The sequence below is a fragment of the Hyaena hyaena genome, unplaced genomic scaffold, assembly GCF_003009895.1.
Source record: "Hyaena hyaena isolate Hyena2069 unplaced genomic scaffold, ASM300989v1 scaffold_607, whole genome shotgun sequence".
Taxonomy (NCBI): Eukaryota; Metazoa; Chordata; class Mammalia; order Carnivora; family Hyaenidae; genus Hyaena; species Hyaena hyaena.
Genome location: NW_024081241.1, coordinates 693,016 through 718,569, shown reverse-complemented (window position 1 = coordinate 718,569; position 25,554 = coordinate 693,016). Strand labels below are relative to the sequence as shown.

The following is a 25,554-nucleotide window of genomic DNA, read 5'->3' as shown; positions in this document are numbered from 1 at the left end:
TGAATTATAAAGAATAGCATACTTTAGCTGTGAATACTTAATGTGCCCTGGGCGTTGGGCAGTGTTTTACCAAGGGACTGAAGAATACTGGTTAATCCAGAGGTTTGGCTAATAGAGGATTAGTGTTGAGAACTTCTCTGTCTCAATTATACCACCTATCTCCTACTTTGCATGCTCTTGTTTCCTCACTACGTTCTGAGTCACTTAAGCGTGTTTTAAGGTGTAGCAGTTACTGGCACATAGTAGCTGCTTAATAAATAGTTCTAAAATGAACGAGTCATATATTAGACTACACTGTTACTGAATATATATTAAATATGTGTCTAAATATGTATATCATGTCTCTCAGCTAAATTGTGGCCATAAGGACAGGTCCTGTGTCTCAGACATCTTTGATATTTACAGTGTTTGTTAATTTTGTGAGTGTACAATATATTTTGGCATATTTGGGAGCAGTGGTTTTGTCCCTCTTTCTGCTGGCTAGTTCTGTCTTATGACTTCCCTTGGAAAAAGCCTTTTAGAGCAAGTAGTATCTGTGTTCTGTTGTGTAGAGCATTGCCTGGGCCCTGCCAAGTCATTCTGACAGAGCTCATTTTTAGGGATGCCACTGGCTTCGTAATTGCAGGTTGATGTTAGCTGCAGCAAATGGTGCTTGGGTTTTGGTAGTTGTGAGTGTAGGTTTGTTTTCTTTTCCCTTTGTGTGTTAAACACTGACTGCCAGGAAATGTCTTTGGCATTGTGTCCTGAAAAGTCTTTACAATCAGCAGGGTCAGATAACATTTTTTTCTTTTCTAAATCCCATGCCTTCAAATTTTATACATGTTCCTTATTCCTTCTAAACAGATAACGAACTGAATATTTTTTTTCTGTGAAGATAAATCTTGCTTTACATATATAGTTTTCATTACTTTGTATTCTACTTTTCCAGTTATAGTTGCATTACTAGTATACTGTGATTTTAAACTCTTTTGAACTCTCTTACTTTAATAAGATAGAAATGCCCCAGTTATCCATAATTTAAAATTAAAATTCCGACTTTTTTTTTTTATCCCTAAGCCTCTTCTTTTTATCAAAGATGAAAGTTTGGTTTTCTAGCCAAGTGAGAATGACCGCCAAAAGGTTAAAGTATGGAAATACCAAAGTTGCCAAAGCTTCATAGAAAATACATTGTGGATTAACTTTGGAAAACAAGCAGATTTGGTTCCAGCTCACATAGAGCTTATCAGCAAGTGATGATTCTTAACTTTAGATAGATCTGAATCCATTATGCCAGTGGTAGTATCCACTGTGGCAATGCCATTTTAGTTTTTCCCACTTAACAACCAACCAAACCAATAGGGACAACAAAAGAAACCCCTTGGCCAACAGCCAGCATTCTTTTTTTTTTTTTAATGTTTTATTTAATTTTGAGAGAGAGAGAGAGTGTGTGAGCAGGGGAGGGTCAGAGATAGAGGGAGACACAGAATCTGAAACAGGCTCCAGGCTCTGAGCTGGCTGTCAGCACAGAGCCTGATGCGGGGCTCAAACCCATGACCGCCCCCTTCCCCCTGTCCCGTCAGCATTCTTATCTATTAGTACTGTCATCCTATCTTGTTCTCTTTCATTTCGCTGTTAATTTCTCTGTACAGATCACATTTAGTGCTTTTGGTTTTCTACTAGTCTCATTTTCCTCCCTCTCAGTTTTTTGTTCTCTTTCTCTCTTTTGGGAGAGAAAGCACTTACTTATTCCTCAGTGCTTTCAGGCCACTGTTCAGATACTTGTTTGCCTTATTATTATTATTTCTTTCCAACTGTTTCTCTTTGATTTGAATCTTCCCACTCCAGTTCATTTCTTTTCTATAGATAGATGTCTTATAAAATTATTTCTCTAGGGACACCTGGGTGGTTCAGTTGGATAAGCATCCGACTTTGTCTCAGGCCATGATCTCATGGTTTGTGGGTTTGAGCCCTGCGTTGGGCTCTGTGTGGACAGCTCAGAACTTTGAGCCAACTTTGGATTCTGTGTCTCCCTCTCTCTCTGTCCCTCCCCCACTCACGCTTTGTTTTCTTAAACATTAAAAAAATAAAAATTAGATCTTTAGCTAGTCCTGATACTTTTCTACAGTTACAGTTCTACATGTCAGATTTCTTGCTAATGTCTTCACCTGGATGACATGTAACTTGGAACTCATTCAGCCTTTCTCAGATCCTTCTCCCAAACTCAGTTGCCCCTCCTCCCCACATCCAGCCCCTAATTTACCCTTTCTAGAAACCTAGATTCAACTTTCAGTTTCACTCTCTTGTCCTCACTTTCCCAGCCATACATCTGGTTTTATAAACTTGATTTAATATTTTAAATCCATTTTTAATCATTTAATTCTTTTTTTAAATGTTTATTTTTGAGAGAGACAGAGACAAAGTGCAAGGGGAGTGGGCATACAGAGAGAGAGAGAGAGAGAGAGAATCTGAAGAGGCCTCAGGTTCTGAGATGTCCGCAAAGAGCCTGATGTGGGACTCGAACTCATGAACTGCGAGATCATGACCTGAGCCCAAGTTGGATGTTTAACTGACTGAGCCAGCCAGGTGTCCCTTTAATCATTTAATTCTTAGTACTGTTGTTACCCTCGTTCAGATCTTCATCATGTCATACCTGGGTGACTGCATTGTTAGGGGTCTTCTTAATTTTACCTCTGGACTCTTCCCTGGCCAAGGTATTCTACTCAGTATTGCCTCTCAAGCATGTGAAAATAATGATTTGTTCAGGATATTTTTTTTCTGGGGCACCTGGGTGGCTCAGTTGGTTAAGTGTCTGACTTCGGCTCAGGTGATGATCTTGGGTTTCTTGAGTTTGAGCCCCGCATTGGGCTCTGTGCTGACAGCTCAGAGCCTGGAGCCTGCTTCGGATTCTGTGTGCTTTCACTCTCTCTCTCTCCGTGAAAATAAATAAACATTAAAAAAAAAAAAAGATACTCTTTTTTTTTTTTTTTTTTTTTATTTCTAGGAGACCTGGGTGGCTCAGTTGGTTAAGTGTCTGACTTCGGCTCAGGTGATGATCTTGGGTTTCTTGAGTTTGAGCCCCACATGGGGCTCTGTGCTGACAGCTCAGAGCCTGAAACCTGCTTCGGATTCTGTGTGCTCTCTCCCCCTCCCCCCACTTGCACTCTGTCTCTCTCTTAAAAAAAAAAAAAATAGGAAATATGGAGGCAAACACAAGAAAGAGAGCCAGGGAATAAGAATCAAGTGTTGGGGAGAGGTGACTATNTTTCTAACATAGTTTAATCTAGCTTTGCACATAAGCCATGTCTACTTTTTTTATTGTTAACCATTGCTCAAAAAGTTTCGTCATTCTGGAGAGTCCTTCCACCACCTCATAGTTTGTGTTATTCTTCTAGATTTATATGTTCTGTATTCAAATTTAGCTTAATCCCATTTCCAACATGAAAAGTTTTTGGTTTTCGTTTTGGTTGTTGCTTTTTCAATACTTGCTTTTGTCATTTGGCTCTTAGGGTGTGCTATCTTTTACTGGTTACTTGCTTTTTATGAATCTGTTTGATTACTTTAACATTCAGAGGGCACCTGCCACGTGCAGGTGATTGTTGCAGGCATTGGGGATCCAGCACTTCCTCCCAAGGACAGTCTGTTCTCTTGGAGCTCACGCAGCTTCCTCTGTACCTCGTTATTATTTTTTAATTTACTTCTAACACCTAGCACAGTATGTGTTAACATTACGTGTTAATAATGATAATATTACTATTGAGTACAACTTTGCAAAACGGAGCCCCTGACTAATAAAACAGAAAAAAACCTCCGCCTTGCTGCCAACCCCAAAACACTGATAACTATAGTGAAATTGATACTTATTCTGGAGGGTGAAGTTATCTTTTGGAAGGTGGCTGTAGTCTTGAATTCAATTACAAATTTTTATTTTTATTTATTTATTTATTTATTAAAATATTTTTTATTTATTTCTAGGAGAGAGAGAGAAACAGCGTGAGCAGGGGAGGGTCAGAGAGAGAGGGAGATACAGACTCTGAAATAGGCTCCAGGCTCTGAGCTGGCAGTCAGCACAGAGCCTGACGCGGGGCTCGAGCCCACGAACCGTGAGATCATGACCTCAGTGAAAGTCGGACGCTTAACCGACTAAGCCACCCAGGCGCCCCTCAATTACAAATTTTTAAAAAATTAGCCAAAGTAGGGGCACCTGAGTGGCTCAGTCAGTTGGGCTCAGGTCATGATCTCACGGTTTGTGGGTTCGAGCCCCATGTCAGGCTCTGTGCTGACAGCTCAGAGCCTGGAGCCCGCTTCAGATTCTGTCTCCTTCTCTCTCTGCCCTTCCCTCACTTACACTCTGACTGACTCTCTCTCTCTCTCAAAAATAAAACTTTTTAAAAAAATTAGCCAAAGTAATACTGCCTTTGAAGATATTAATTCAACTGTATGTTATCAGTCTCCCATGCAAATAAACAGAATGCAAACAAATTTAAAAAAAATACTCATTGTCTTGGAATTAGGATTATTCAGGTTTTCCACGTATCATCTTCAGGTCCATATAATCACAGAATGTTAAACTGTTTCCTTGTGTAGTTAAGGAAACTGAGGCTCAGAAAAGTTTAATAAGATCACACAGATTAGTGAGAGAACCAGGAGTAGGAATCTCCCAACTCCCCCATCAAAAAACATTGAAGCTTTGTACAGTGTAGTTCAATGATTGGTGTGTGCAGTTCTGGTTCTGAGGTATCAAGAAAAATTATGTTCCCTGGCTTTTTTCCCCCCAAAATTAAAGCAGAAATTTATTGATCTTTAAGATTCGGTGTACATCAAAGCTTACATTTATCTCAGGTATTTTTTATATGTATCTAGTAAGTCTATTTTTACTATTTTTTCCCTTTACTATATTTCCCTATTTTGAATAAAAATGGTTGCTGTGATATTTTGACCTAATTTTATATATACATTTTTTATGATGTTTGAAAATCAGATAGTTGTTAATAAAAGCTTGTTTTTAATAAATGTGACTTCCCTAGTTAAGGAATCCATACTGATTTTTTTAAAAAATGTTTTTGTAAGTTTGCTATATTATGAATTAGAGAAGCAATGTAGAGCATGAATCACTGACTACAAACCATCGATTTTTCTACTAAAAAAGTTCTAATTTTTAATTTTTATTAAAAAATTTTTTTTTAATGTTTATTTATTTTTGAGAGAGAGAGGGGGCAGGGGAGGTGCAGAGAGAGAGAGAGGGAGACACAGAATCCAAAGCAGGCTCCAGGCTCTGAGCTGACAGTTCAGAGCCTGACATGGGGCTTAAATTCACAAACTGAGATCATGACCTGAGCCAAAGTTGGGTGCTTATCCGACTGAGCCACCTAGGTGCCCCAAGAAAGTTTTTTTTTTTGTTTAAGTTTATTTATTTTGAGAAAGAGAGAGAGGGAGAGAGAATCCCAAGCATGCTCCACATTTGTCAGCCCAAAGCCCGACATGGGGCTCGAATCCACAAACTGAGATTATGACCTGAGCCAAAATCAAGACTTTGACTCAGTCTTTTAACCAACTGAGCCACCCAGGTGCTCCCCCAAAAGAGAGTTTTAAATTGTATTTAGAATTCAGAGTTAAACTTAGACTTTATTTTTAGAAGCTGTCTAAATTTTACATTTAGCAGTATTAAAAAAAATTAAGAGCTGGACAGTGGTTAAGGTGGTAAAAAGAGATTTGAATCAGGGACTATTGCAATAGGGGAAAAGAGGCCTCAGAACTTGCCAATTCTGAATACAAGAAGGAGGAATTTATAGACAGGGTGATGGTGGTGGTGGTGGTGGTGATGTGGAGTCATCAGTGGATGTAAATTATTGAAGAGGAAACATCAGGGGTAGAGGGATTCTGGCTGAAACTGACTTGAGATAGGATTCTTGCTGAAGGCGGGCCAGGGTGACCAAATGTCACCTGGGGTACTGCAGGGTTGAGAAATTTATCAGATATATTGGGGGTGATAATATATTGAAGGTGAGGGATTCTTGCCAAACTGACTTATAGTAAGATTGTTGCAAAATTGGGGGATGGGAAGGTGGACATGGAAGTCTAAAGATCTGGCCTAGTGGAGCAGAGGGCTCAGAGGAGCCTGACTGAAGTTTGGTCGAGGAGAGAATCATTGTTAGAAGAAATTATTTCTTTAAAATAAGAATAGGTTTAAAGGGGCACCTGGGTGGCTCAGTCAATTAAGTGTTCGACTTCAGCTCAGGTCATGATCTCATGGTCATGGGTTTGAGCCCCCTGTGGGGGTCTGTGCTGACAGCTCAGAGCCTGGAGCCTTCTTCAGATTCGGTGTCTCCCTCTCTCTCTGCTCCTCCCCCACCCGTGCTTGCTCTCGCACTCTCTCTCTTTCTGTCTCTCTAAAAAATAAACAAACATTAAACAAATTAAAAAAATATATAAAGTAAGAATAGGTGTATATATATAATACAAGATAGAAAGATATCTGGTATCTCCCTCTTTCTAGTCCTTGTCACAAACCTACTGTTTAGAAATAAAATTCTACTAAAAATTAGTTTGTGTCCCTACAGAATTTTATGTTTATGCATACATAAACACACACACTTGGGCTTTTTATTGAACTTACATTTACCTTGGCAATGATTGCTTATCGCCACTCTTGTTCAATCTATTTTTATCTCCATTCTCATATTCTCCTTTCATTTTTCTTTATCTTTGTGAGATATTTTTTCTGCACATGTGTTTTTATTTACAAAAATCAAATTGTCGTTTTTTTTCTCCTTTTAGAAAGATTCATTTGTGATACTCTGTGTATGTACATTGTGTCCTGCCTTGTCTACTGCCTGTAGGGTATGCCCACCTTAATAGTACAATCAGTAACATAAATTTACATTTCAGTCTTACCCTCCTTTACTACAAGGTCTTTAACTCTCTAGCATCTATGTTTTCTTGAGATCTCTGTTTGTGTACCCATTTATGTTTTAAAAATGATTGGTTTGTACATAATTATTTTGTGTCTTTTTTGTTTATGCGACAATGAAATGACTTATTCAGAAAAATATAACAGAGGAAGAACTCAATAAAAATAGTTTCATTAATTTTATGTATTTATATATACGAATTTTATGTGTATATATATATATGTGTGTGTGTGTGTGTATATATATATATATATATATATATATGTATGTCTACATATATATATGTAGTAGTTCCTGTACTTAATTTTAGTAATTGTGTAACCAAAACAGATGTCATTTTTGCTTATCTTTGTCTCTGCACACAGGGAAGTTCAGAAGAGAATTCAGCAAACTGTTCACATTGGTTATCTCTAGGTAGTGGGATGGAGGTAAAGGAATGGATTTGTTGGTTTTTCCTTTATATGTGCATATAAAGTTTGAATACTTTTCCCCAGTTTTTGGTATTTTTAATGAGGAAGAATGTTTTAACAGCTATCAAAATATAGCTTATTGAACTACTTTCTTAATATTTGGATGGTTCTGTTATAGAACAGTAGTCAGCATATGGCAAAAGAGTCAATAATTTTCATCAAAGAAGGATTCATTAAAGCAACAAAGATACTCTTTTCTATCTATGAGTTTTTAAAAATCAATGACAACCACACAATGCTGGGGGAGATCTGTTAAACTTTACTCTCATACATTGTTGTTAGTATTATCAACTAGTCAGTATCTATCAGGAAATATACTTTGACCTAGTAATTCAGTTTGTTGTGGTCTATCCCAGAGAAATAAATAATTCCCTTAAAAGTCTCTGTGCATGAAAGGCAACCTACTGAATTGGAGAGGATATTTGCAAATGGCATATCTGATAAAGAATTAGTGTCCAAAATATGTAAAGAACTGATGTAATTCAACATTCCAAAACCAAATAATCTAATTAAGCAATAGGCAAGAAGATATGAACAGACTTGAACAGACACATGAAAAGATGCTTAACATCATTAATCATCAGGGAAGTCCATATCAAAACCACAGTAGATATCACCTCACACCTGTCAGAATGACTAAAATCAAAAACACAAGAAACAGCAGATGTTGGCAAGGAAGTGGAGAAAAAGGAACCCTCTTGCACTGTTGGTGGGAATGCATACTGGTACAACCACTGTGGAAAACAGTATAGAGATTTCTCAAAAAGTTACAAATAGAATTATCCTATGATCCACTAATCGCATTACTAGGCATTTACTCCCCAAAATACAAAAACCAATTCAAAGGGATACATGCTCTCCCTGTGTTTATTGCAGCATTGTCTACAATAACCAAGTTATGGAAGCAGCCCAGGTGTGCCTCAGTAGATGAATGGGTAAAGAAGATGTGGAATATTTTCAGCCATAAAAAAGAATGAGATCTACAACAACATTGATAGAGTACAGTGTTAAGCGAAGTAAGTCAGTCAGAGAAAGACAAATACCATATGATTTCGCTTATATGTGGAATTTAAGAAACAAAATGAGCAAAGTGAAGAAAAAGAAACCAAGAAACAGGCTCTGTTTAGAGAACACACTGATGGTTACCAGAGGGAAGTATGTGGGGATGGGTGAAATAGGTAAGGAGGATTAAAGAGTACACTTACCATAATGAGCACTGAGTAGTGTGTAGAACTGTTGAATCACTCCATTGTACACCTGAAACGAACATAACACTGTATGTTAACTATACTGGAATTAAAGTTAAAAACTTAAAAAAAGTCTATATGCATAAAGAACATCATTAGCAATTCATTTTGTAATAGTGAAAAGTTACAGTCTGAATGTCCAACTATAGTGAAATGAGTATTAGGAAGTAAACCCTGTTAACAGTGATCTAACATAAAAGGTCCTATTTTTCTCACAAGTCTGGTGGTGGGTAATCTTTCTCTCTGACATAAAGAAACGAGGCTTTTTCTGTTATTCCCATCTGCCATCCTTCACCCCCAGTGTGTTGGCTTATTGTCTTCTTTTGTCACATTATGATTATAAAATTGCTATAGTTACAGACATCAAGACCACAGTGAAAAGTAGCAAAAAAGGTTTGCTTGAGTGTTTTTCATTGTTTCTCCTTTATCAGTGAATGATAAGCTGTCCCCCTAAGTGCCATCTCCCCATCCCCAGCAGATATTCATATTGATCCCATTGGTTACATAGCCATGTTTGGCCACAACAGAATCTAAGAACGTATGAATTTTGCTTTCTAGACTCTAGAGTGGGAAGTTATAGCGTAGAACTAGGGGTTGAGAATTAGTATTTTGAGTAGCCAGTCCAGAAGGTCTGTTGCAATGGTTAAGTAAGTATGGTAACTTTACTTGAAGGTCTGTAATGCACTCAGTGAAAATGATGGTATAAAAACAGTAATAAAACAGAAAATTAGATTAGTTACATACTGTGTTTAGCAGAATGCCTGGTACTCAAAAACGCTTATTTTCTTGCCTCCTGACTGAACATTAATTTAAGTGCCATAAAGTAGTAAAACAGTATTTATATACAGAGGAGTTTTTCTTTAATAGAAAATAATAAGTACTGTTAGGCTTAAGAGATGGGAGGGATTACTTTGAGCTAAATAGGCCAAGACAGCATTGGTAGAATTTGAAATTTCAGAGGAGCATTTGGGGAGGAAGTAGGGATGAAGAGGAGAGCATTAGCCAAGGTATGGAACTGGGAGAGTTCAGGCCATATTTTAAGACCAAAAGATTGTCCCCTTTGATTGGAACACAGGATGTGTGAGAAGGGAATGTGAAAGACAAGCCAGCCACGCAAGTTGGGAACAGATTGTAGATAGCCTTAAATCCCATTGGGAAGAATTTGGGCTTTAGTTACATTTGCATTGTAGATTTATAGATTCACAATGTAGACATAATGAATGTTTTAAATATGAAAAGTGTTGCTTCTTGAAAACTGTTTCTTTAGAGATTATATATCAATCTAAAGGGAATTCAATTGGTGTAAAACATGTCCAGAGCTGCTTTGAGTTTTCTGACCATAAAGAAAACGATACATTGTAGAAAACTTTTCATTTGCAAAGAATACTTTCTGAGACTTTTTGTGAATCCTTTGGTTTTAAAATTCAGAGATCTTTGGGGAGCCTGGGTGGCTCAGTCGGTTAAGTGTCCGACTTCAGCTCAGGTCATGATCTTACAGTTTGTGGGTTCAAGCCCAGCGCTGGGCTCTGTGCTGACAGCTAGCTCAGAGCCTGGAGCCTGTCTTTGGATTCTCTGTCTCCCTCTCTCTCTGACCCTCCCCTGCTCACCACACCGTCTCTCTCTGTCTCTCAAAGAAAAAAAAAAAAAACCCAACCCATAAATAAAATAAAATTCAGAGATCTTTGTGTGGGAACCTTGCTTCTTCTGAATTTTATTTCCTATGACAGTCATGTTTCATGTGTGTGTGTGTGTGTGTGTGTATACACACACACATACTCCTATTAAGTTAATATTCTTCTCAGTGTTAATGAAAGCTTTATTTCTTTTGATGAATAGATTTTGGTCAGGTTGGAACACTCGCTGAGTCAGTTTAATGATTTTTTTTTTTTTTTTCCTTTGGTATAGAACAGTTGGTGGATTTGTTCACATTCATAGTTACAAGCTGTTACCAAATATGACATTTTCTGACTAAGAGCTGTCACTTTCTTAGTACTTATATTTTTCTTCACTTCCAACACCACTGCTAGCCATTTGGCTTTCTTTGGGGTTGGGAGGAGAAACATCTTTGATAAAGAAGCTCAGTTTTTAAAAAATTGTTTTAGAGTTATTGCTTTTGACCTTTTGAGATGTGAATCCTTGTTTAGGTTAGTATTTACTCAGGATCTGGCCTGTAGCCTCGCAGCATCTTAATGGAATGTCTTCTGGTGGCTCTCAAACAGTGATAACTGTGAGTATTACATCTTTGGATGTCAAGTTTATTATACTGCACATCCACAGCTTCATCCCTTGACTGATAATCTTACTCCCTCACTCCACTCTGTGTACATATATGAATATGTACATATTTTTTCTTTTTTCCAGCTTTATTGAGATATAATTGACATATAACATCGTGCAAGTTTATAGTGCACAATATGTTGATCTAATACATTCGTGTGTGTGTGTATGTATATGAACTTCCCACTCCTTTGTGCAAATGTTAGAAACATTTGTAAAGATTTGAGAGATAGGATGTGCCATGAGAATTGACTGGTTGAGGGCTACAGGAACCTTAGTAAGGAGTCAAAAAACCTGCTGATGTATGATTATTTATATTTTGCCATCATCTGATAATGTGTATGTAATTAATTTTGTGTTTTAAATGTGAATTTGACCAGTGGAGAATTTCTTGTGTAGGGCAGTCTGTATTTGTAATCATGTATTTAGGGATAGAGGGATTGCTGTGAAAGAATACACCCCTATCTCCTGTAGAACTTCAGACATAATCTATCATCTAAAAAATTTCATCTTTTTTGGAAAGGAATGCTAGATAAAGAAAAATAATAGCACAGAACTTATATGAGGAAAATTTCAGGAAATTCATTCATTTATTAAAAGACAAAGCTAGCTGTAATCTTGCCATTTACAACTACGTGGATGGAACTAGAGGGTATCATGCTAAGCGAAATTAGTCAGAGAAAGACAAATATCGTATGACTTCATTCATATGAGGACTTTAAGATACAGAACAGATGAACATAAGGGAAGGGAAGCAAGAATAATAACAGGGAGGAGGACAAGACATTAAGAGACTCTTAGATGTGGAGAACAGAGGGTTACTGGAGGGGCTGTGGGAGAGGGGAGATGGGCTAAATGGTAAGGGGCGTTAAGGAATCTACTCCTGAAATCACCATTGCACTCTATGCTAACTTGGATGTAAATTTTAAAAAATTAATAAAAAATACTAGATTACAATACAGTTCCTGAGATGAACATCAGTTTTGTACTTGACCCCAGAATTGAATAAGCATCCCACTGTATTTTGTATTTATTTTTATATTCACTGCTTTTGCCTATAATTGTGTTTCTGGTTCTAGTTACATACAACACATGCTACTGGTCCATCTGTGTTGTCTTCAGCATACAATGGTTCTTCTATCATGCTGTTTTGTTTTGTCACTATCATAGCCCTAGTGTCAATAACTGCCTGGTACAAGGTAGGGGCTCAGTTAATATTGTTAAATGAATAAATGTGAATGTTTCATTAAATTTATGACTTAAATCTTCAGTTACTAGGACACCCTATTTTCTGGGGTCTTTTTTTCTTTAAAAATTTTTTTATGTTTATTTATTTTTGAGAGAGAGAGAGCGAGAGAGCGCGAGAGAGGAAAAGCACTAGCAGGGAAGGGGCAGAGAGAAAGGGAGACATAGAATCCAAAGCAGGCTCCAGGCTCTAAGCTGTCAGCACATTGCCCGATGCAGGGCTCGAACCCACTAACTGTGAGATCATGACCTGAACCGAAGTCGATGCCCGACTGACTGAGCCACCTAGGTGCCCCTTAGCTTTTTCTCTATGCATATGTGTTCTGGTCTTGTACCCTCACTAGAGTGGAAGTGCACTGTGTGTAGAAACCTGGTTTTATTTGTTTTTTCTTTTTTCTTTACGGTAATTTGGACTGTGGTGAGTATTTTCTAAAGATGTGATTTAAAAAAATTTTTTTTATTAAAAAAAATTTTATTTTTAAAAAAATAAAATTTTTGATTTAAAATTTTTTTTATTAAAAAAATTTTTTTATGTCTTTATTTTATTTTGAGAGACAGAGAGCGAGTGGGGGAAGGGCAGAGAGAGAGGGAGACACAGAATCTGAAGCAGGATCTAGGCTCTGAGGTGTCAGCACAGAGCCCGATGCAGGGCTCCAACCCACGAACCACGAGATCATGACCTGAGCCGAAGTCAGATGCTTAACCAACTGAGCCACCCAGGCGCCCCCATTTTTATTTATTTTTGAGACAGAGAGAGACAAAACTTGAATGGGGAAGAGCAGAGAGAGAAGGAGCCACAGAATCTAAAGCAGGCTGTAGGCTCCAAGCTGTCAACACAGAGCCTGACGCTGGGCTCGAACTCATGGATCGCAAAATCATGACCTGAGCCAAAGTCAGCCACTTAACTGACTGAGCCACCCAGGTGCCCCTCTAAAAATGTGATTTTAACTGAATGAAAAATGGTCAATTTAATTTTTTTTTTATCACGAGACTACTAAAAATATAGTCATAAACAAGAAATTTGGAAGGGAATCAAAACAGCTGATGTGTCTTTGTCAGCTTGAGGGCCTATATAAGACTTTGTACTTCTGTGTCATAGAGAGCTGGGGTTCTGGGACAGCTCTGTTTCTTGCTCTTTAACGGCCTATTTGCTTTATTTTTGGCCTTCTAACTATGTCACAGATGGTGTAGGTCATTGGTTCTCTAAGTGTTGTCCCAGAATAGCATCATTAGCATCACCTAGGTACTTGTTGGAAATGCAAATTCTCAGGCCCATTCCAGACTGAGGATGGAGCCCGGCCGGACAATGAGTGTTTTCACAAGTCCTCTCAGTGATTTCCGTACAGTACAGTTTGATGGCTCCAAGAAGTCACACTGTCTTTAGGAGAGAGGGCTGCTGGAGGTAACAGTTGTATGTTAGAGAAAACCAACTTGCAGCCTGAATTTAAGAGAACAGTGTAAATCAAAGTTTTTCAGAGAGAACAAGTGTAGTTTATAATGGTGTTAGGATATAAAGCAAGTTATTGAACCTTTATTGTATGGTATTACTTAAGTAAACCATATTATTCGCTTTTACTTTTCAAGGATTTCTCTTATTTGTGAGTTTATGCTCAAATTGAAAGTGAGAAGCTTAAACTGGTCAAGTTTCCTCATACTTTAGAGTTTTGTAAAAGTGAGTGCTCTTTCCCTCCCATTGCAGATGAGCAAGAAACACCTGAAAAGTGACCAACCCAAACTAATATATTGTGTATTTTTCTTTTTGAATATACAGTGATTTCGGTTTTGAATTTGAACCCTTTTAAAATTTAAGAGTACGAGATACTTTAAATGGTTTCAGTAAATTAAATGGTGCATTTAAAATGATTTAATATTTTATTAGATATTCCTGTGTATGCAGATAAACCTTAGAGATAGCAGATTTATATTCCTTATATATAGCCTTTTGATAAATTGGGATTGAAAAATAATACAAAAGTTAATTTTTGTTTACCGTATAGACTTAAATTGTAAAATATCCAGTTATTGTTCTTATGTTTTTTATTTTTAATGGTTAGGAAATGAAGGCCTAATTTTAGGTAAATAATGGAAAAATTTTATAATGCTTGTCACGTTCTAACATTTCTTTTCCTTGAAGGTAATTCCAAAGTTTTCTTTTCAAAATTATGTGCCATTACCATTAGGTTTCCTTGTACAGATGAATGGATGTACGATGATTTATAATTTAAAGCATTTTATTTGTAATACTTGAAAGCTATTTTCATACCTTATCTACTTAATCATATTGAATTTACTTCATTTTTCTAATTTTTTTCCTCAAGATTTCAATTGCATGTCTTAATCTTTTGTTCTAGGAACTCTGGAAAGTTCAGAAGAGTTCACTCAAGAATGTTGAGTGACATTAGTGCAGGCAGAAGTAAGAGTTTAGAAAGTAGGCAAATTGTAGCTTAAGTAGTTCATAGAGAAGTAAACCTATGCAATAAAAAATTAAATAACTGAATTCATCACTTCCGTATTACTGGACAGTATTGGAAGCTAGGAATATATTTGCTCTCTAGAAATCTGTCTCTCTTGTTTCAGAAAGAATTCTGTTATAGTGATGTGCAGGGAGAACTTATTTTAAGGGGCCTTTTGGACAGTCCGTTTTCTATCATATCCTTGTTGCTAATACTCCCACCTATATTGCGTGTGTGCCTTGAGTTTTCCAAGTGGTGGTTCGTTTATGGTCTTGGACTATCATCTTGGTTCATTTGTGAGAATGCTGTGCTCTGTAGGGTCATAAGCTCAATCTCTTGGTGCTTCTTTTTTCCCCCTCTTTTATAAAAATAATGTATTTGGATTGAAACATTTAAGGCAAAGTTACAAACTGGTGGCTTGTGGAGCCAGATCTAGTGAATTAGTTTGTTTGGCTGTAATAGTCTTTAAATTTTTCAGTTAAGAGAATTTTATGCATAGTAACATGTCTATAGTACAACATTCAGAAGGTGTAAGGAGGGATGTATACATTTAAAGGCAGTTTTAACTCCATTCTTCTTTCAGCCGTCCAGTTATTTTCTTTAGAGACATTCAGAATGACTACATATTTGTGAATCATTCCAGAGTTCTTACACAGAGAAGCATAATAGTGTATTTACCTTTTTTAAAAAAAAAAAAAAAAAACAAATGGCTGCAAACTACATACATTGTTCTGTGTATTTTTATTTTAATTTAATCTGTTTTAAATCATTCTATATCAAATGCTGAGGCATAGGAGCACATGTACCCCAATGTTCATAGCAGCACTCTCCACAATAGCTAAAACATGGAAAGAGCCTAAGTGTCCATCAACAGATGAATGGATCAAGAAGATGTGGTTTATCTATACCATGGAATACTACATGGCAATGAGAAACAATGAAATCTGGCCATGTGTAGCAACATGGATGGACCTTGAGGGTGTTATGCTGAGCGAAATAAGTCAGGCAGAGAAGGACAAATATCATATGTTTGCACGTATAGGAGGATTAGGAGGAACTTGACGGAGGAACAAGCGGGAGAAGAAGGGCGGAAATGGTGGGGGAAAGGGAGAGAGGCAAACCATGAGAGACTCTTGAATGCTGACAAAAACTGAGGACTGATGGATGTGGGGGGGAGGGGGGGATGGGCATGGAGGAGGGCACTTTGGGGATGAGCACTGAGTGTTATGTAGAAACTAATTTGACAATAAACTATTTGTAAAAAAAATAAATAAATAAATAAATAAATCATTCTATATCAATATAATAACTGTCTCCTTTGTAACAAGTGCATAGCATTCCTTTGTATAGACGTAGCTCACTTTTCAGCAAATGCATAGCATTCCTTTGTATAGTTGTAGCTCACTTTTTTCCTATTTTCTTTCTTCCTTTCTTCCTTCCCTTCCATTCTTTCTTTGAGTCTTTTCTTCCCTTGTGTCTCCTTCTCCCTCCTGCCTTTTTTAAATAATCCAATTCAAACAATAGTATTTTACCATATTAGAAAAACCTTTACTTGGGATTTACTTTTTATTTTGAAAGAGTAGAATTTATACCAGTTATTATGGTTTAGACTCAGGTGATTTTTTATAGAAGAAATTAGTCTGTCAGAACATGTGTTTTAAGATCTTTTGTTTCTAACTTTCTGAGTAGAGTTTTCCAGAGGGAAAAAATTTAAGAGATTGACTTTTTCTTCCTCTTTTTTTAAAAATAGATATTAGTTGAGGACCTGATTTTCTACTAGTTGTATTCATAATTGATTTAACCATTTCCCTGTAGACAGATATTTGGATTATACATACATTTTTGGGTGTATTTTCTCAGTATATCATTTCATACATGTGCAAATGTACTAGAAGGATAATGATCTAGAATTAGAATTGCTGAGTAAAGAGTATGTGCCTTTAGAGAATAGATGGTTGTTACCAAATTGTCCACTGTAGTATTGTCCACTGTGGTAAAACTTGTCCACTGTGGTAAAACTGACAGATACCTCTTTTCCTTAATATAGTGTTTCATTACATTATTGAACTTAGTCTGATAGAAAAAGGAAAATCTGATTATAATTTCAATTGGTATTTCTCTTACATGTGACATTAAAAATCTTTTTAATAAGTTTGAGCTTTTTGTATTTCCTTTCTATCACCGTGTCTTTTGTATGTTTTTCTATTAAGTCCTTGATTTTTATCTTATTTGTAGGTGTTCTTACTATATTAAGAAAAGCAAACTCTTGTGATTTGTGATATGACTACATTTCCTATTTTGTTTTGACATTTGTCAAAAAAAGAATTATCTTATTTCTCTTAATAGTTTTTCAGTAACTTTTTAATTGCTCTACATGTAAATATTTTTTGACATAAAATTTATTAGTCTTTTATGGCTTGGGTTAGGCTTTCCTAACCCTGAGATTATTAAAACAAAAGCAAACCCTACCTTTTCTTCAAATACTTTGGGAGTTCTTTGAAAAATTTTTGGTATTTGTTTTGATGTGAGAAATATTTTCCAGATAGCCACCCATCAACATTGATTGAATAATCCATATTTTCCCTCAGTGATCTGCAGCATCCCCTTCAAGCTTATATTTGGGGTTTTTTTTTGGATTTTCCATACCATAGTTCTCTGTTCATGCATCAGTATCAACATTTAAGTGACTGTAGAAATTTGTTTTTGTTTTTGTTTTTAAATTTTTTAATGTAATTGTTTATTTTTGAGAGACAGAGACAGAGCACAAGCAGGGGAGGGGCAGAGAGAGAGGGAGACACAGAATCAGAAGCAGGCTCCAGGCTCTGAGCTGTTAGCACAGAGCCTGATGTGGGGCTCAAACCCATGGACTGTGAGATCATGACTCGAGCTGAAGCTGGGTGCCCCAGTATAAAATATTTCAGGGATTTTATATGTTTATTTTGCTTATTTAATTTTCCACTTGTACTTTGGAACCATCGTGTGCTGTATTCTTTGCATAGCTTTTTACTTTTTTATTGAAAGGTTTGTTCTAATCAGGTTATTTTTGTTATTATAAATAGGATTGTGTTCTGTCCTTAGACTGTTTTTAAAGAAGTTCATGGGTTTTAATTTTTTTTTTAATTTTTAAAGTTTATTTATTTATTTTGAGAGAGAGAGAGCACGTGTGCGTGCATGCACAACCAGGAGGGAGGGTGGGGGAGAGACAGAATCCCAAGCAGGTTCTGTGCTCTGAGTGCAGAATTCAATGTGGGGCTCGAACCCATGAACCAGTGAGATCACGACCTGCAAGAGTTGGATGCTTTACCGACTGAGCCACCCAAGTGCCCCTTGTGGATTTTAATTTATTTTAATATGTAGCCACTTTACTGAAATTTCTCTATTTTTAGAAATACTTTGTAGTCAGTTTCCTTGGATTTCAAAGTATCCACTTGTATCATTTGCAAATAATGATAATTTTATTTCCTCTTTTCTGTTTTTAAACATTTCTTTCTTGGCTAATGACATTGGCCACCACCTCCAGAATATGGCTAAATATTTGTGATGAAAATGGACATCCTTGTTTTATTCCTGATTATTAATACCTCTTGGGTTTCTCTGTTGTGCCTGATGCTGACTTTGAATTGAACTTGTATCTTATCATATTCAGGAAGTTGGCATAGTGTTTCAAAATTTAAAAAGAAATTAGATCTTGTATTGACACAGCTGTCACAAGGGTAATACACACAATTTTTTTTTTAATCTAAACCATTTGAGGACAAGTTGTCAGCTATTATCTGATTGTGTATGTTTCCCACCAAATACTTTAAAAGTGTTTATTTCCTATAAATAAGTACTATCTTATGTAACAACATATAACCATCAAAATCAGGAAGTTACACTCATATATTACTACTATCTAATCCTCAGACCCCATTCATGTTTCATCACTTGTCCTAATAATGTCCTTTTATACCCAAACCCAGTTTAGAATTATACATTACACTTGGTTTTCATGTCTTTTTAGTCTCCTTCAATCTAAAACAGTCTTTCCCTGACTTTTATGACCTGATACTCTTGAACATTACAAGAAAGTTAATGTAAAATGCCCCTTAAGTTGAGTGTGCCTTATGTTTGTTTCTTTATGATTGATTTTGGGTTATGCATCTTTGGCAGAAATATCACAGAGGTGTTTTGTGATCACCAAGAAATAACACAGATATTCCTATTAATCTTTTTTTGTTTTTCTTTTCAGCCAACTCTATCTTCTCTGTAATCTTTCTCTTTAACAATTCTGGGACTTTTATATTTATTGAATATTTAACTAATCCAATATGTGAATTGACAGGAAGATGGAGAAGCAAGTGTATAGGGAACACAATGAGTTTTTGGTGGGTGCAGGAATGAGTCACAGTGAAGACTTTCGAGTATTATGGACTGAAGTTTCAGAATCATCCAGGGACCATGATGGTGACTGAAATACAAAACTCGCCGAAGGATATACAGTGAAAGACATTAACCGTTGGTTTTATTATTACTTTGATTACATAATTATGCTGACTAGGTTATTTTCATTAAAGCCATTTTGAATTCTATTCCAAAGCACTGTTTGGTCAAACAGGTTGGACTATCTTATCTTTTTGTCAGGACTTCCATTTTTGTCAGCATTAAATGGAATTATTATTATGTTTACATAAAATAATGGTTGCCTTGTAGAGTACATAATTTCAAAAGGTTCTATGATCATTAAGTGTAGGTAGTATAGGTATTTGATGCCTTTTCCTCTGTGTATACTATTGTTTTTGGACTGTTTTTAATTCAGTAAGATCAAAATAATCCTTCTTTTAATTGCAGTGTAACTTTTAAGAGTTTACTGAAGTGAGAACAAAAACAGCACTACTTTCATCTTCAAAGTTATAATATGCTTGGTGAATAGGATTTTATGTTCATTATGGTATTGAGAAAATGGAAAGGAATGTTACTCGAATGAAGTAGAAATCAGTTTAGTGGCTCACTCACTAAATCTTAGTTGGACAATCCACAGTTTCTTAGGGATGTGGTAAGGTCATCATTAAATATAAGTTATTGCTTACTTTAATGGAAGGCACTGTAGGCATATAAATAACATTGTCATCTGGGCTAATGTAATAATAATGGGAGGGGAAAGCAAATGAGAACAGTGAAATTGATATAGCAATCCTTGAGAGCCCTTAAATGCCCTATGAGTTACTTTAACAAGTTAGTGTTTGCAACACAGTTTCAGTTCCTTAAGTGGGAGATACTATTTCAATTCTAAGTGTCTTTTTAGATTCTCTGGAGAACCACTTTTCCCAAGTTGTTTTTCTGAAAACAAGAGTTTTGTAGTTTGTTTACTGCTAAACTGTAGGGTTTGTTTTTATTTTTTATTTTTTGTCTTTATTCTTTGGAGGGCCTACGAACCTGTGGAGGGCCATTGTCTCTGATTTTCCTTTTTTGAACTTTCACTTTTTTTCCTGCATATTAATCTACTAAGAGGAGGTGGGGTGAAAGGTAGGGATTGAGAAAATGCAGCTACTTTTCATTTGTAGGGGAGGTCCAGAAGAAAGTCTCTCAAGACAATCTTAAATCCATCATGATTTAAATATGTAGTAAAGCTCTGAGAACTGTTACTTTGCAATAATATTATAAGAACTCATGATTTTATTTCCCCCCTTTCCCCATTATCGTTCTTTATAAAAGAGAAACTGCCTCAATGCCACAAACATTTGAGCAAACTATACTGTATACTTTGCAAATGTCTACACTTATATTGTTTTAGATTATAGATTCTCAGAGGATATGCATTACCTGTTTTAACATCCCTAGTCTGAAGTAAAATGTATATTACAAAGAAAGTTTTTCCCCTCTTGTATTGGTGTCTTTCTGTATACTTACATACTTTGTGACATATATATATGATTCACTTCTGGAGTGATATATATATATGTATTTGCATCTAAGTGCCCTATCTCCCAAAGGTTCTTTCTTCAGCTGAGTTAAAAACTTTTTAAATTTGGTCTAAGCTGAGTTTTGTCTCTCTCTTCCTGCCCCCCCCCCCTCTACTCAGGCCCAGATTGCCTTCCTTCAGGGGGAAAGAAAAGGTCAAGAAAATTTGAAGAAGGATCTTGTGAGGAGGATCAAAATGCTGGAGTACGCTCTTAAACAGGAAAGGTAATTCAGTGAGATTGAAAGTTGTGTCCTCTTTACAGATTGGACTAATTTTTCTGTTATTCCTAAAACAAATCCAAATTTTAATACCTTATACTTTTGAATTTAAAAAATAGTATCTGTAATGCATGTTTACAAATGGTTGTAATATTTAATGTTATTGTGAATGTTTAATAATCATGAACAATAAACTGATTTATATGATGTTAAAAAAAAATTTAGCAACATTTCCCTCCTGCCCCGTCCTTTCTTTTCTTTTTTGTGTGTGTGTGTGTGTTGTTTTTTTTTTTTTTTTTTATAGTTTAATGTATTTTAATAGCAAACTTACAGGAACAGCACAGAAGACAGACAACATTAAAAACATGTACTTGCATGTAGGACAACTCAGTTAGAAAAGTATAGTGGATGGATGGAATCTACCGTATGATAAAAATGCTACAAACACCATTTAGTTGCCATCAATAAGAAATTTACTTGTTTTAAAAAAATCCAAATGCTGGCATTGTCCAGAAAAATTTAACAGGTTTATTTATAATTGTTATAAAGTTGAACTGCTGAAACGTGTTCACCGAAGCATTTTGACTCGCATTAATGCTTTATGTCCCCGCGTTTATATTAAAAATCCACACACAAATGAAAATGGAAAAACTGCCAATACCTGATTTCTGTCCCCTATTTTTCCATTTGCAATCATATACTTAGGTACCTTTTGACCCCATGGAAAAAAAATATCTAACGTTCAGAACTACCAATAACAGGAAGAAGAGGAAAATTTTTTTCTTTTTTTTTTTTTAAAGAATGAAATGTTTCCCACCCGAGTGGCTTCTTAGGCGCGCTCTCCACGTATGCGGCGCGCTAGCTGGATGTCTTTTGGCATAATTGTTACACGTTTGGCATGGATAGCGCACAGGTTGGTGTCTTCAAAAAGGCCCACCAGGTAGGCCTCGCTGGCCTCCTGCAAAGCACCGATGGCCGCGCTCTGGAAGCGCAGGTCTGTTTTGAAGTCCTGAGCAATTTCTCGCACCAGACGCTGGAAAGGGAGTTTGCGGATCAGAAGTTCAGTGGACTTCTGATAACGTCTGATTTCACGGAGTGCCACGGTGCCAGGCCTGTAGCGGTGAGGCTTCTTCACCCCTCCGGTAGAGGGCGCACTCTTGCGAGCGGCTTTTGTGGCCAGTTGCTTCCTCGGTGCTTTACCCCCGGTGGATTTGCGGGCAGTCTGCTTGGTACGAGCCATGGTGCTGGGACCTCCTTTCTTACCCCTCTTCTCCTTCGGCTGGAGCTCGGCGAGCGAGAGGCGGCGCTGGCGTTAGCGAGCGACGGCGGCGCGGCGGCGGCTGCGAACACAATTCTGTTGTTTTTTTTTTTTTGCCCCGTCCTTTCTTAAGACACTTATGTGCTTCTTGAGCTGTCATTATCCATTTCTTTATGGGATTGAAATTGTTTTTGAGTTGTAAAGGAAATTTCTGTAATGCCTTTTCCTCATCATCTGGTATTATTCTGTTTGGTGTATTTTCTGTGGGGAAAAATGCAGACTGGATTGAGAAATCTTTTTCTAGACTTTTTTGGTATTCCTTTGCTGTGAGCTATTCATATCGCTCCAGAAGTGAATCTTCTCTTTCTATGTTGCTAGTGTCTAACATACTCAACGAATTTAAGCTTGGATCACAAGTAAAGGACAACAGTTCATAGATGAGCGCTTAGGAAATTTTTGTATGAATTATAAGTGTATATGTTTTCACAGGTAGTGGTCTTTAGAATTTTTTGTCAGCAACATGAGACATTTCTTTGTTTTAGGCAATTGAGTGTTTGATAAGTGACACTGAAATTCTCTATTTTGCTTGTTTTGATCACATGCTTTTTTCAGTTTTTTAAGTTGATGAATGGGCTGCTTGCAAAACTGTCATAAAATAGTGCTTAACAGATAATATTTTTGAATATCAAGAAATAGATTAAACTTTATTAGAACTTGTTTTTGCCTTTACGTGGGATCTTTAAATGGCACAAGAAAGCGAAAACAGGTTGACCTCTTGGTAAAAAAAAAAAAAAAAAAGATGATTCTTTTTATTCCTTGAGAGGTTGATTGAAAGCTGTATTGGAGAGATGATGGGGGTGAGGAACTACTTTTAAAAGTATACAGTTTGTGAATATTCGAGGTTTTAAGCAATTTAAATTACAGGCGTCATCAGACAGAAAGAGTAATAACATTAACAATGGCAACTTTATTAAGTATCATGCCCCAGGCCCTGAGGCTTAAAAAACGAAGTAACTTGAGTTGCAAAGTTGTCATAGAGCTGTTATTCAGATCCTGCAAGTCTGGCTGATTCTGAAGTCTGTACTCTTTACCAGTACGTAATTCTGTCATAATACAGTAGGATTAAAATATACAGGTACTCAAGTAACCAAGGATATTGTGTGTGTGTGTGTGTGTGAGAGAGAGAGACAGAGAGAGACAGAGACAGAGACACAGAGAGAGAATGTGAGTGTGTGTGGCCCTTCTCATTAAATATATTCATTCCTCTATCCATCCACTTAAGCACCATGCTGGAGCTGAGTATAAACGAGGTCACTGTCCTTGTCTTTAAGCACTCAGAGTAGCGGGAAACGGACTTGTTAAAACCACAAAAGTGCAATGCAGAGTCATGAGTGCTATGGGAGATGTGTGTACAGGGTACAGTGGGGTCACAAAGAAGGGAGTGGTTATTTGGGTCTGGAAGGTAGAAGTAAGTAGAAGTGAAGGTGTAATAAGAGGAGGTGAGACTTGAACAGCATCATACAAAATAAGGTGTTTGCCAGATAGGCAAGGTTCAGGAAGCAGAGGGTATGTTTGGCAGAGAACAAAGCAGTTTGGTACATTTAGAAATTTGCAATCACTGTGTATGGTCAGATGTTAGTTGTGATTCGATAAGTGATAATGAGAGACATGGGCAAGAGCCAGATGATGGAGAGCCTAAGGAGTTCAGACTTTTATCTTACATGTAATAGGAAACATTGAAAGCTTTTCAAAACCTTTTATTATAAAATTTCTCAAGCTAATAGAAGTTGCAAGAACTACATGCCCTTTACCCAGATTCACCAGTTGAAGTTTTGCTGTATTTGCTAGTATGCTCATTCTGTAGACATACTGCTTTTTTCCTGAATCATTTGTTACTTAGATGCAGACATTATACCTCTTATGCCCCTAAATAACCTCTGTATATATCTTCTGCAAGCAGGGACAGGGCCATTCCCTTATATAATTACAACTCATTATCAAATTAAAGAAGCTTAGTGTTGACATAGTTCTATTATTTTTGTTAAAAATTTTTAAATGTTTTATTTATTTCTGAGAGAGAGAGCGTGAACAGGGGAGGGTCAGAGAGAGAGGGAGACACAGAATCCGAAACAGGCTCCAGGCTCTGAGCTAGCTGTCAGCCCAGAGCCCAACGTGGGGCTTGAACCCACAAACTGTGAGATCATGACCTGAACCGAAGTCGGACGCTTAACTGACTGAGCCACCCAGGCGCCCCAATAGTTCTGTTATTTAATATAGCCCATATTCTTATGTTCCAGTGATGATCTTTATAGCATTTTTTCACCCACCAAATGTCCCAGTAATGATTTTATAGTATATATTTTTTTCCTGTTCTAGGAATGCATATTGCATTTAGTTGTTGTGCAATTGAAAGGAACATGGAATAGTGTGAAGTAGATTTTAGAAAGATCAGCCTGACCTCAATATGGGGGATGAACTGGAAAGATCTGTTAATAGAACCAGGAAGATTCTAATGGTCTCAGATAAGAAATTATAGCATAGTAGCTTGTAGAATAGAGGAGGCATCAGCAGTGAAATGTTTTAAATTCAATCCTGGAGAATTGGAGATGATTGGGTATAGGGGATGAGGGAGAAAGATAATTCAAGAAGGATTCCCAGGTTCATTCTTGAGTGAAAGTTTTGTTTGAATTATCAGATGATTTAAAGATTAAGAAATAAGGGTTGAGGGACGCCTGGGTAGCTCAGTCAGTTGAGCATCTGATTTTGGCTCAGGTCATGATCTCACAGTTTGTGGGTTCGAGCCCCACGTCGGGCTCTGTGCTGGCAGCTACGTAGCTCAGAGCCTGGAGCCTGCTTTGTATTCTGTGTCTCCCTCTTCTCTCTGCCCCTCCCCTGCTCACGCTCTGCCTCTGTGTTTCTCTCTCAAAAATAAATAAACATAAAAAAAAAGAAGGGTTAAAAAGCAGATATGAGAGTGGGGTTCATGACTAGAGATATATACTTGGGGATCAGTAATACTGTGGATAAAGTTACAGGAGTAGTTGAAACAAGCAGAACAAGTGTTGTGGGAAGAGAAGAGAGAGCCAGCCCGAGCCACAGGGAATGGAAAAGTTTGAGGGGAAAGCAGAGGAAGGAGAGCCAGCAAAGGATCGGTTGGAGAAGGAAGGAGAGAGCAGTATGTTGGACGCAAGCTAAAGAAAGTGGCAGTTTGACAATTATAACCTGAAAGGAGTCAGGCAGATCTGCCAGGTCTGAGCTTGTGGCCAGCCTTGCCTGAAGAGCTTCAGGGAGGGGGCAGGAACATAAACCAGATCACAGAGGTTGGCGGGGTGAGAAGGACAGATAAAGTGGAGACAGATATGGTCGCTTATTTTTTCAAGTAGTTTGACTTTGAAGAACAGAAGAGATAAAGAACTGGCTAGGTCTTTAAGACATTTTGTTTTCTTTCAACTAATGGAATTCTCCTGAAAAAGAGTCACTGATTTGTATCTTGTGAAATTTATGGAATGATTCGAGATTTTTCCTGCTATTATGGCACTACTTATGTGTAATAAATTA

The 25,554-nt window shown here is 37.0% G+C and overlaps 2 protein-coding genes across 3 annotated transcripts in view; one reads left to right on the top strand and one right to left on the bottom strand.

The window, feature by feature from the left end:
- Positions 1-25,554, top strand: part of STRN (striatin) — a 95,435-nt gene that overhangs the window by 10,556 nt on the left and 59,325 nt on the right. For both annotated transcript variants that reach the window (XM_039257206.1, XM_039257205.1), the window contains exon 2: positions 20,641-20,744. In XM_039257206.1, coding sequence (XP_039113137.1) covers positions 20,641-20,744 — 104 coding nt within the window. The remainder of the gene's footprint in view (positions 1-20,640; positions 20,745-25,554) is intronic.
- LOC120248748 (histone H3.3A) lies at positions 21,247-22,021 on the bottom strand. The gene has a single exon (XM_039257207.1). It carries the CDS (start codon positions 21,976-21,978, stop codon positions 21,568-21,570), a length of 411 nt encoding a protein of 136 aa, XP_039113138.1. The 5' UTR covers positions 21,979-22,021; the 3' UTR covers positions 21,247-21,567.

Bases quoted from the DNA above. Each gene is read 5' to 3' on its own strand.
- LOC120248748 (XM_039257207.1), bottom strand. From the start codon at position 21,978: ATGGCTCGTACCAAGCAGACTGCCCGCAAATCCACCGGGGGTAAAGCA.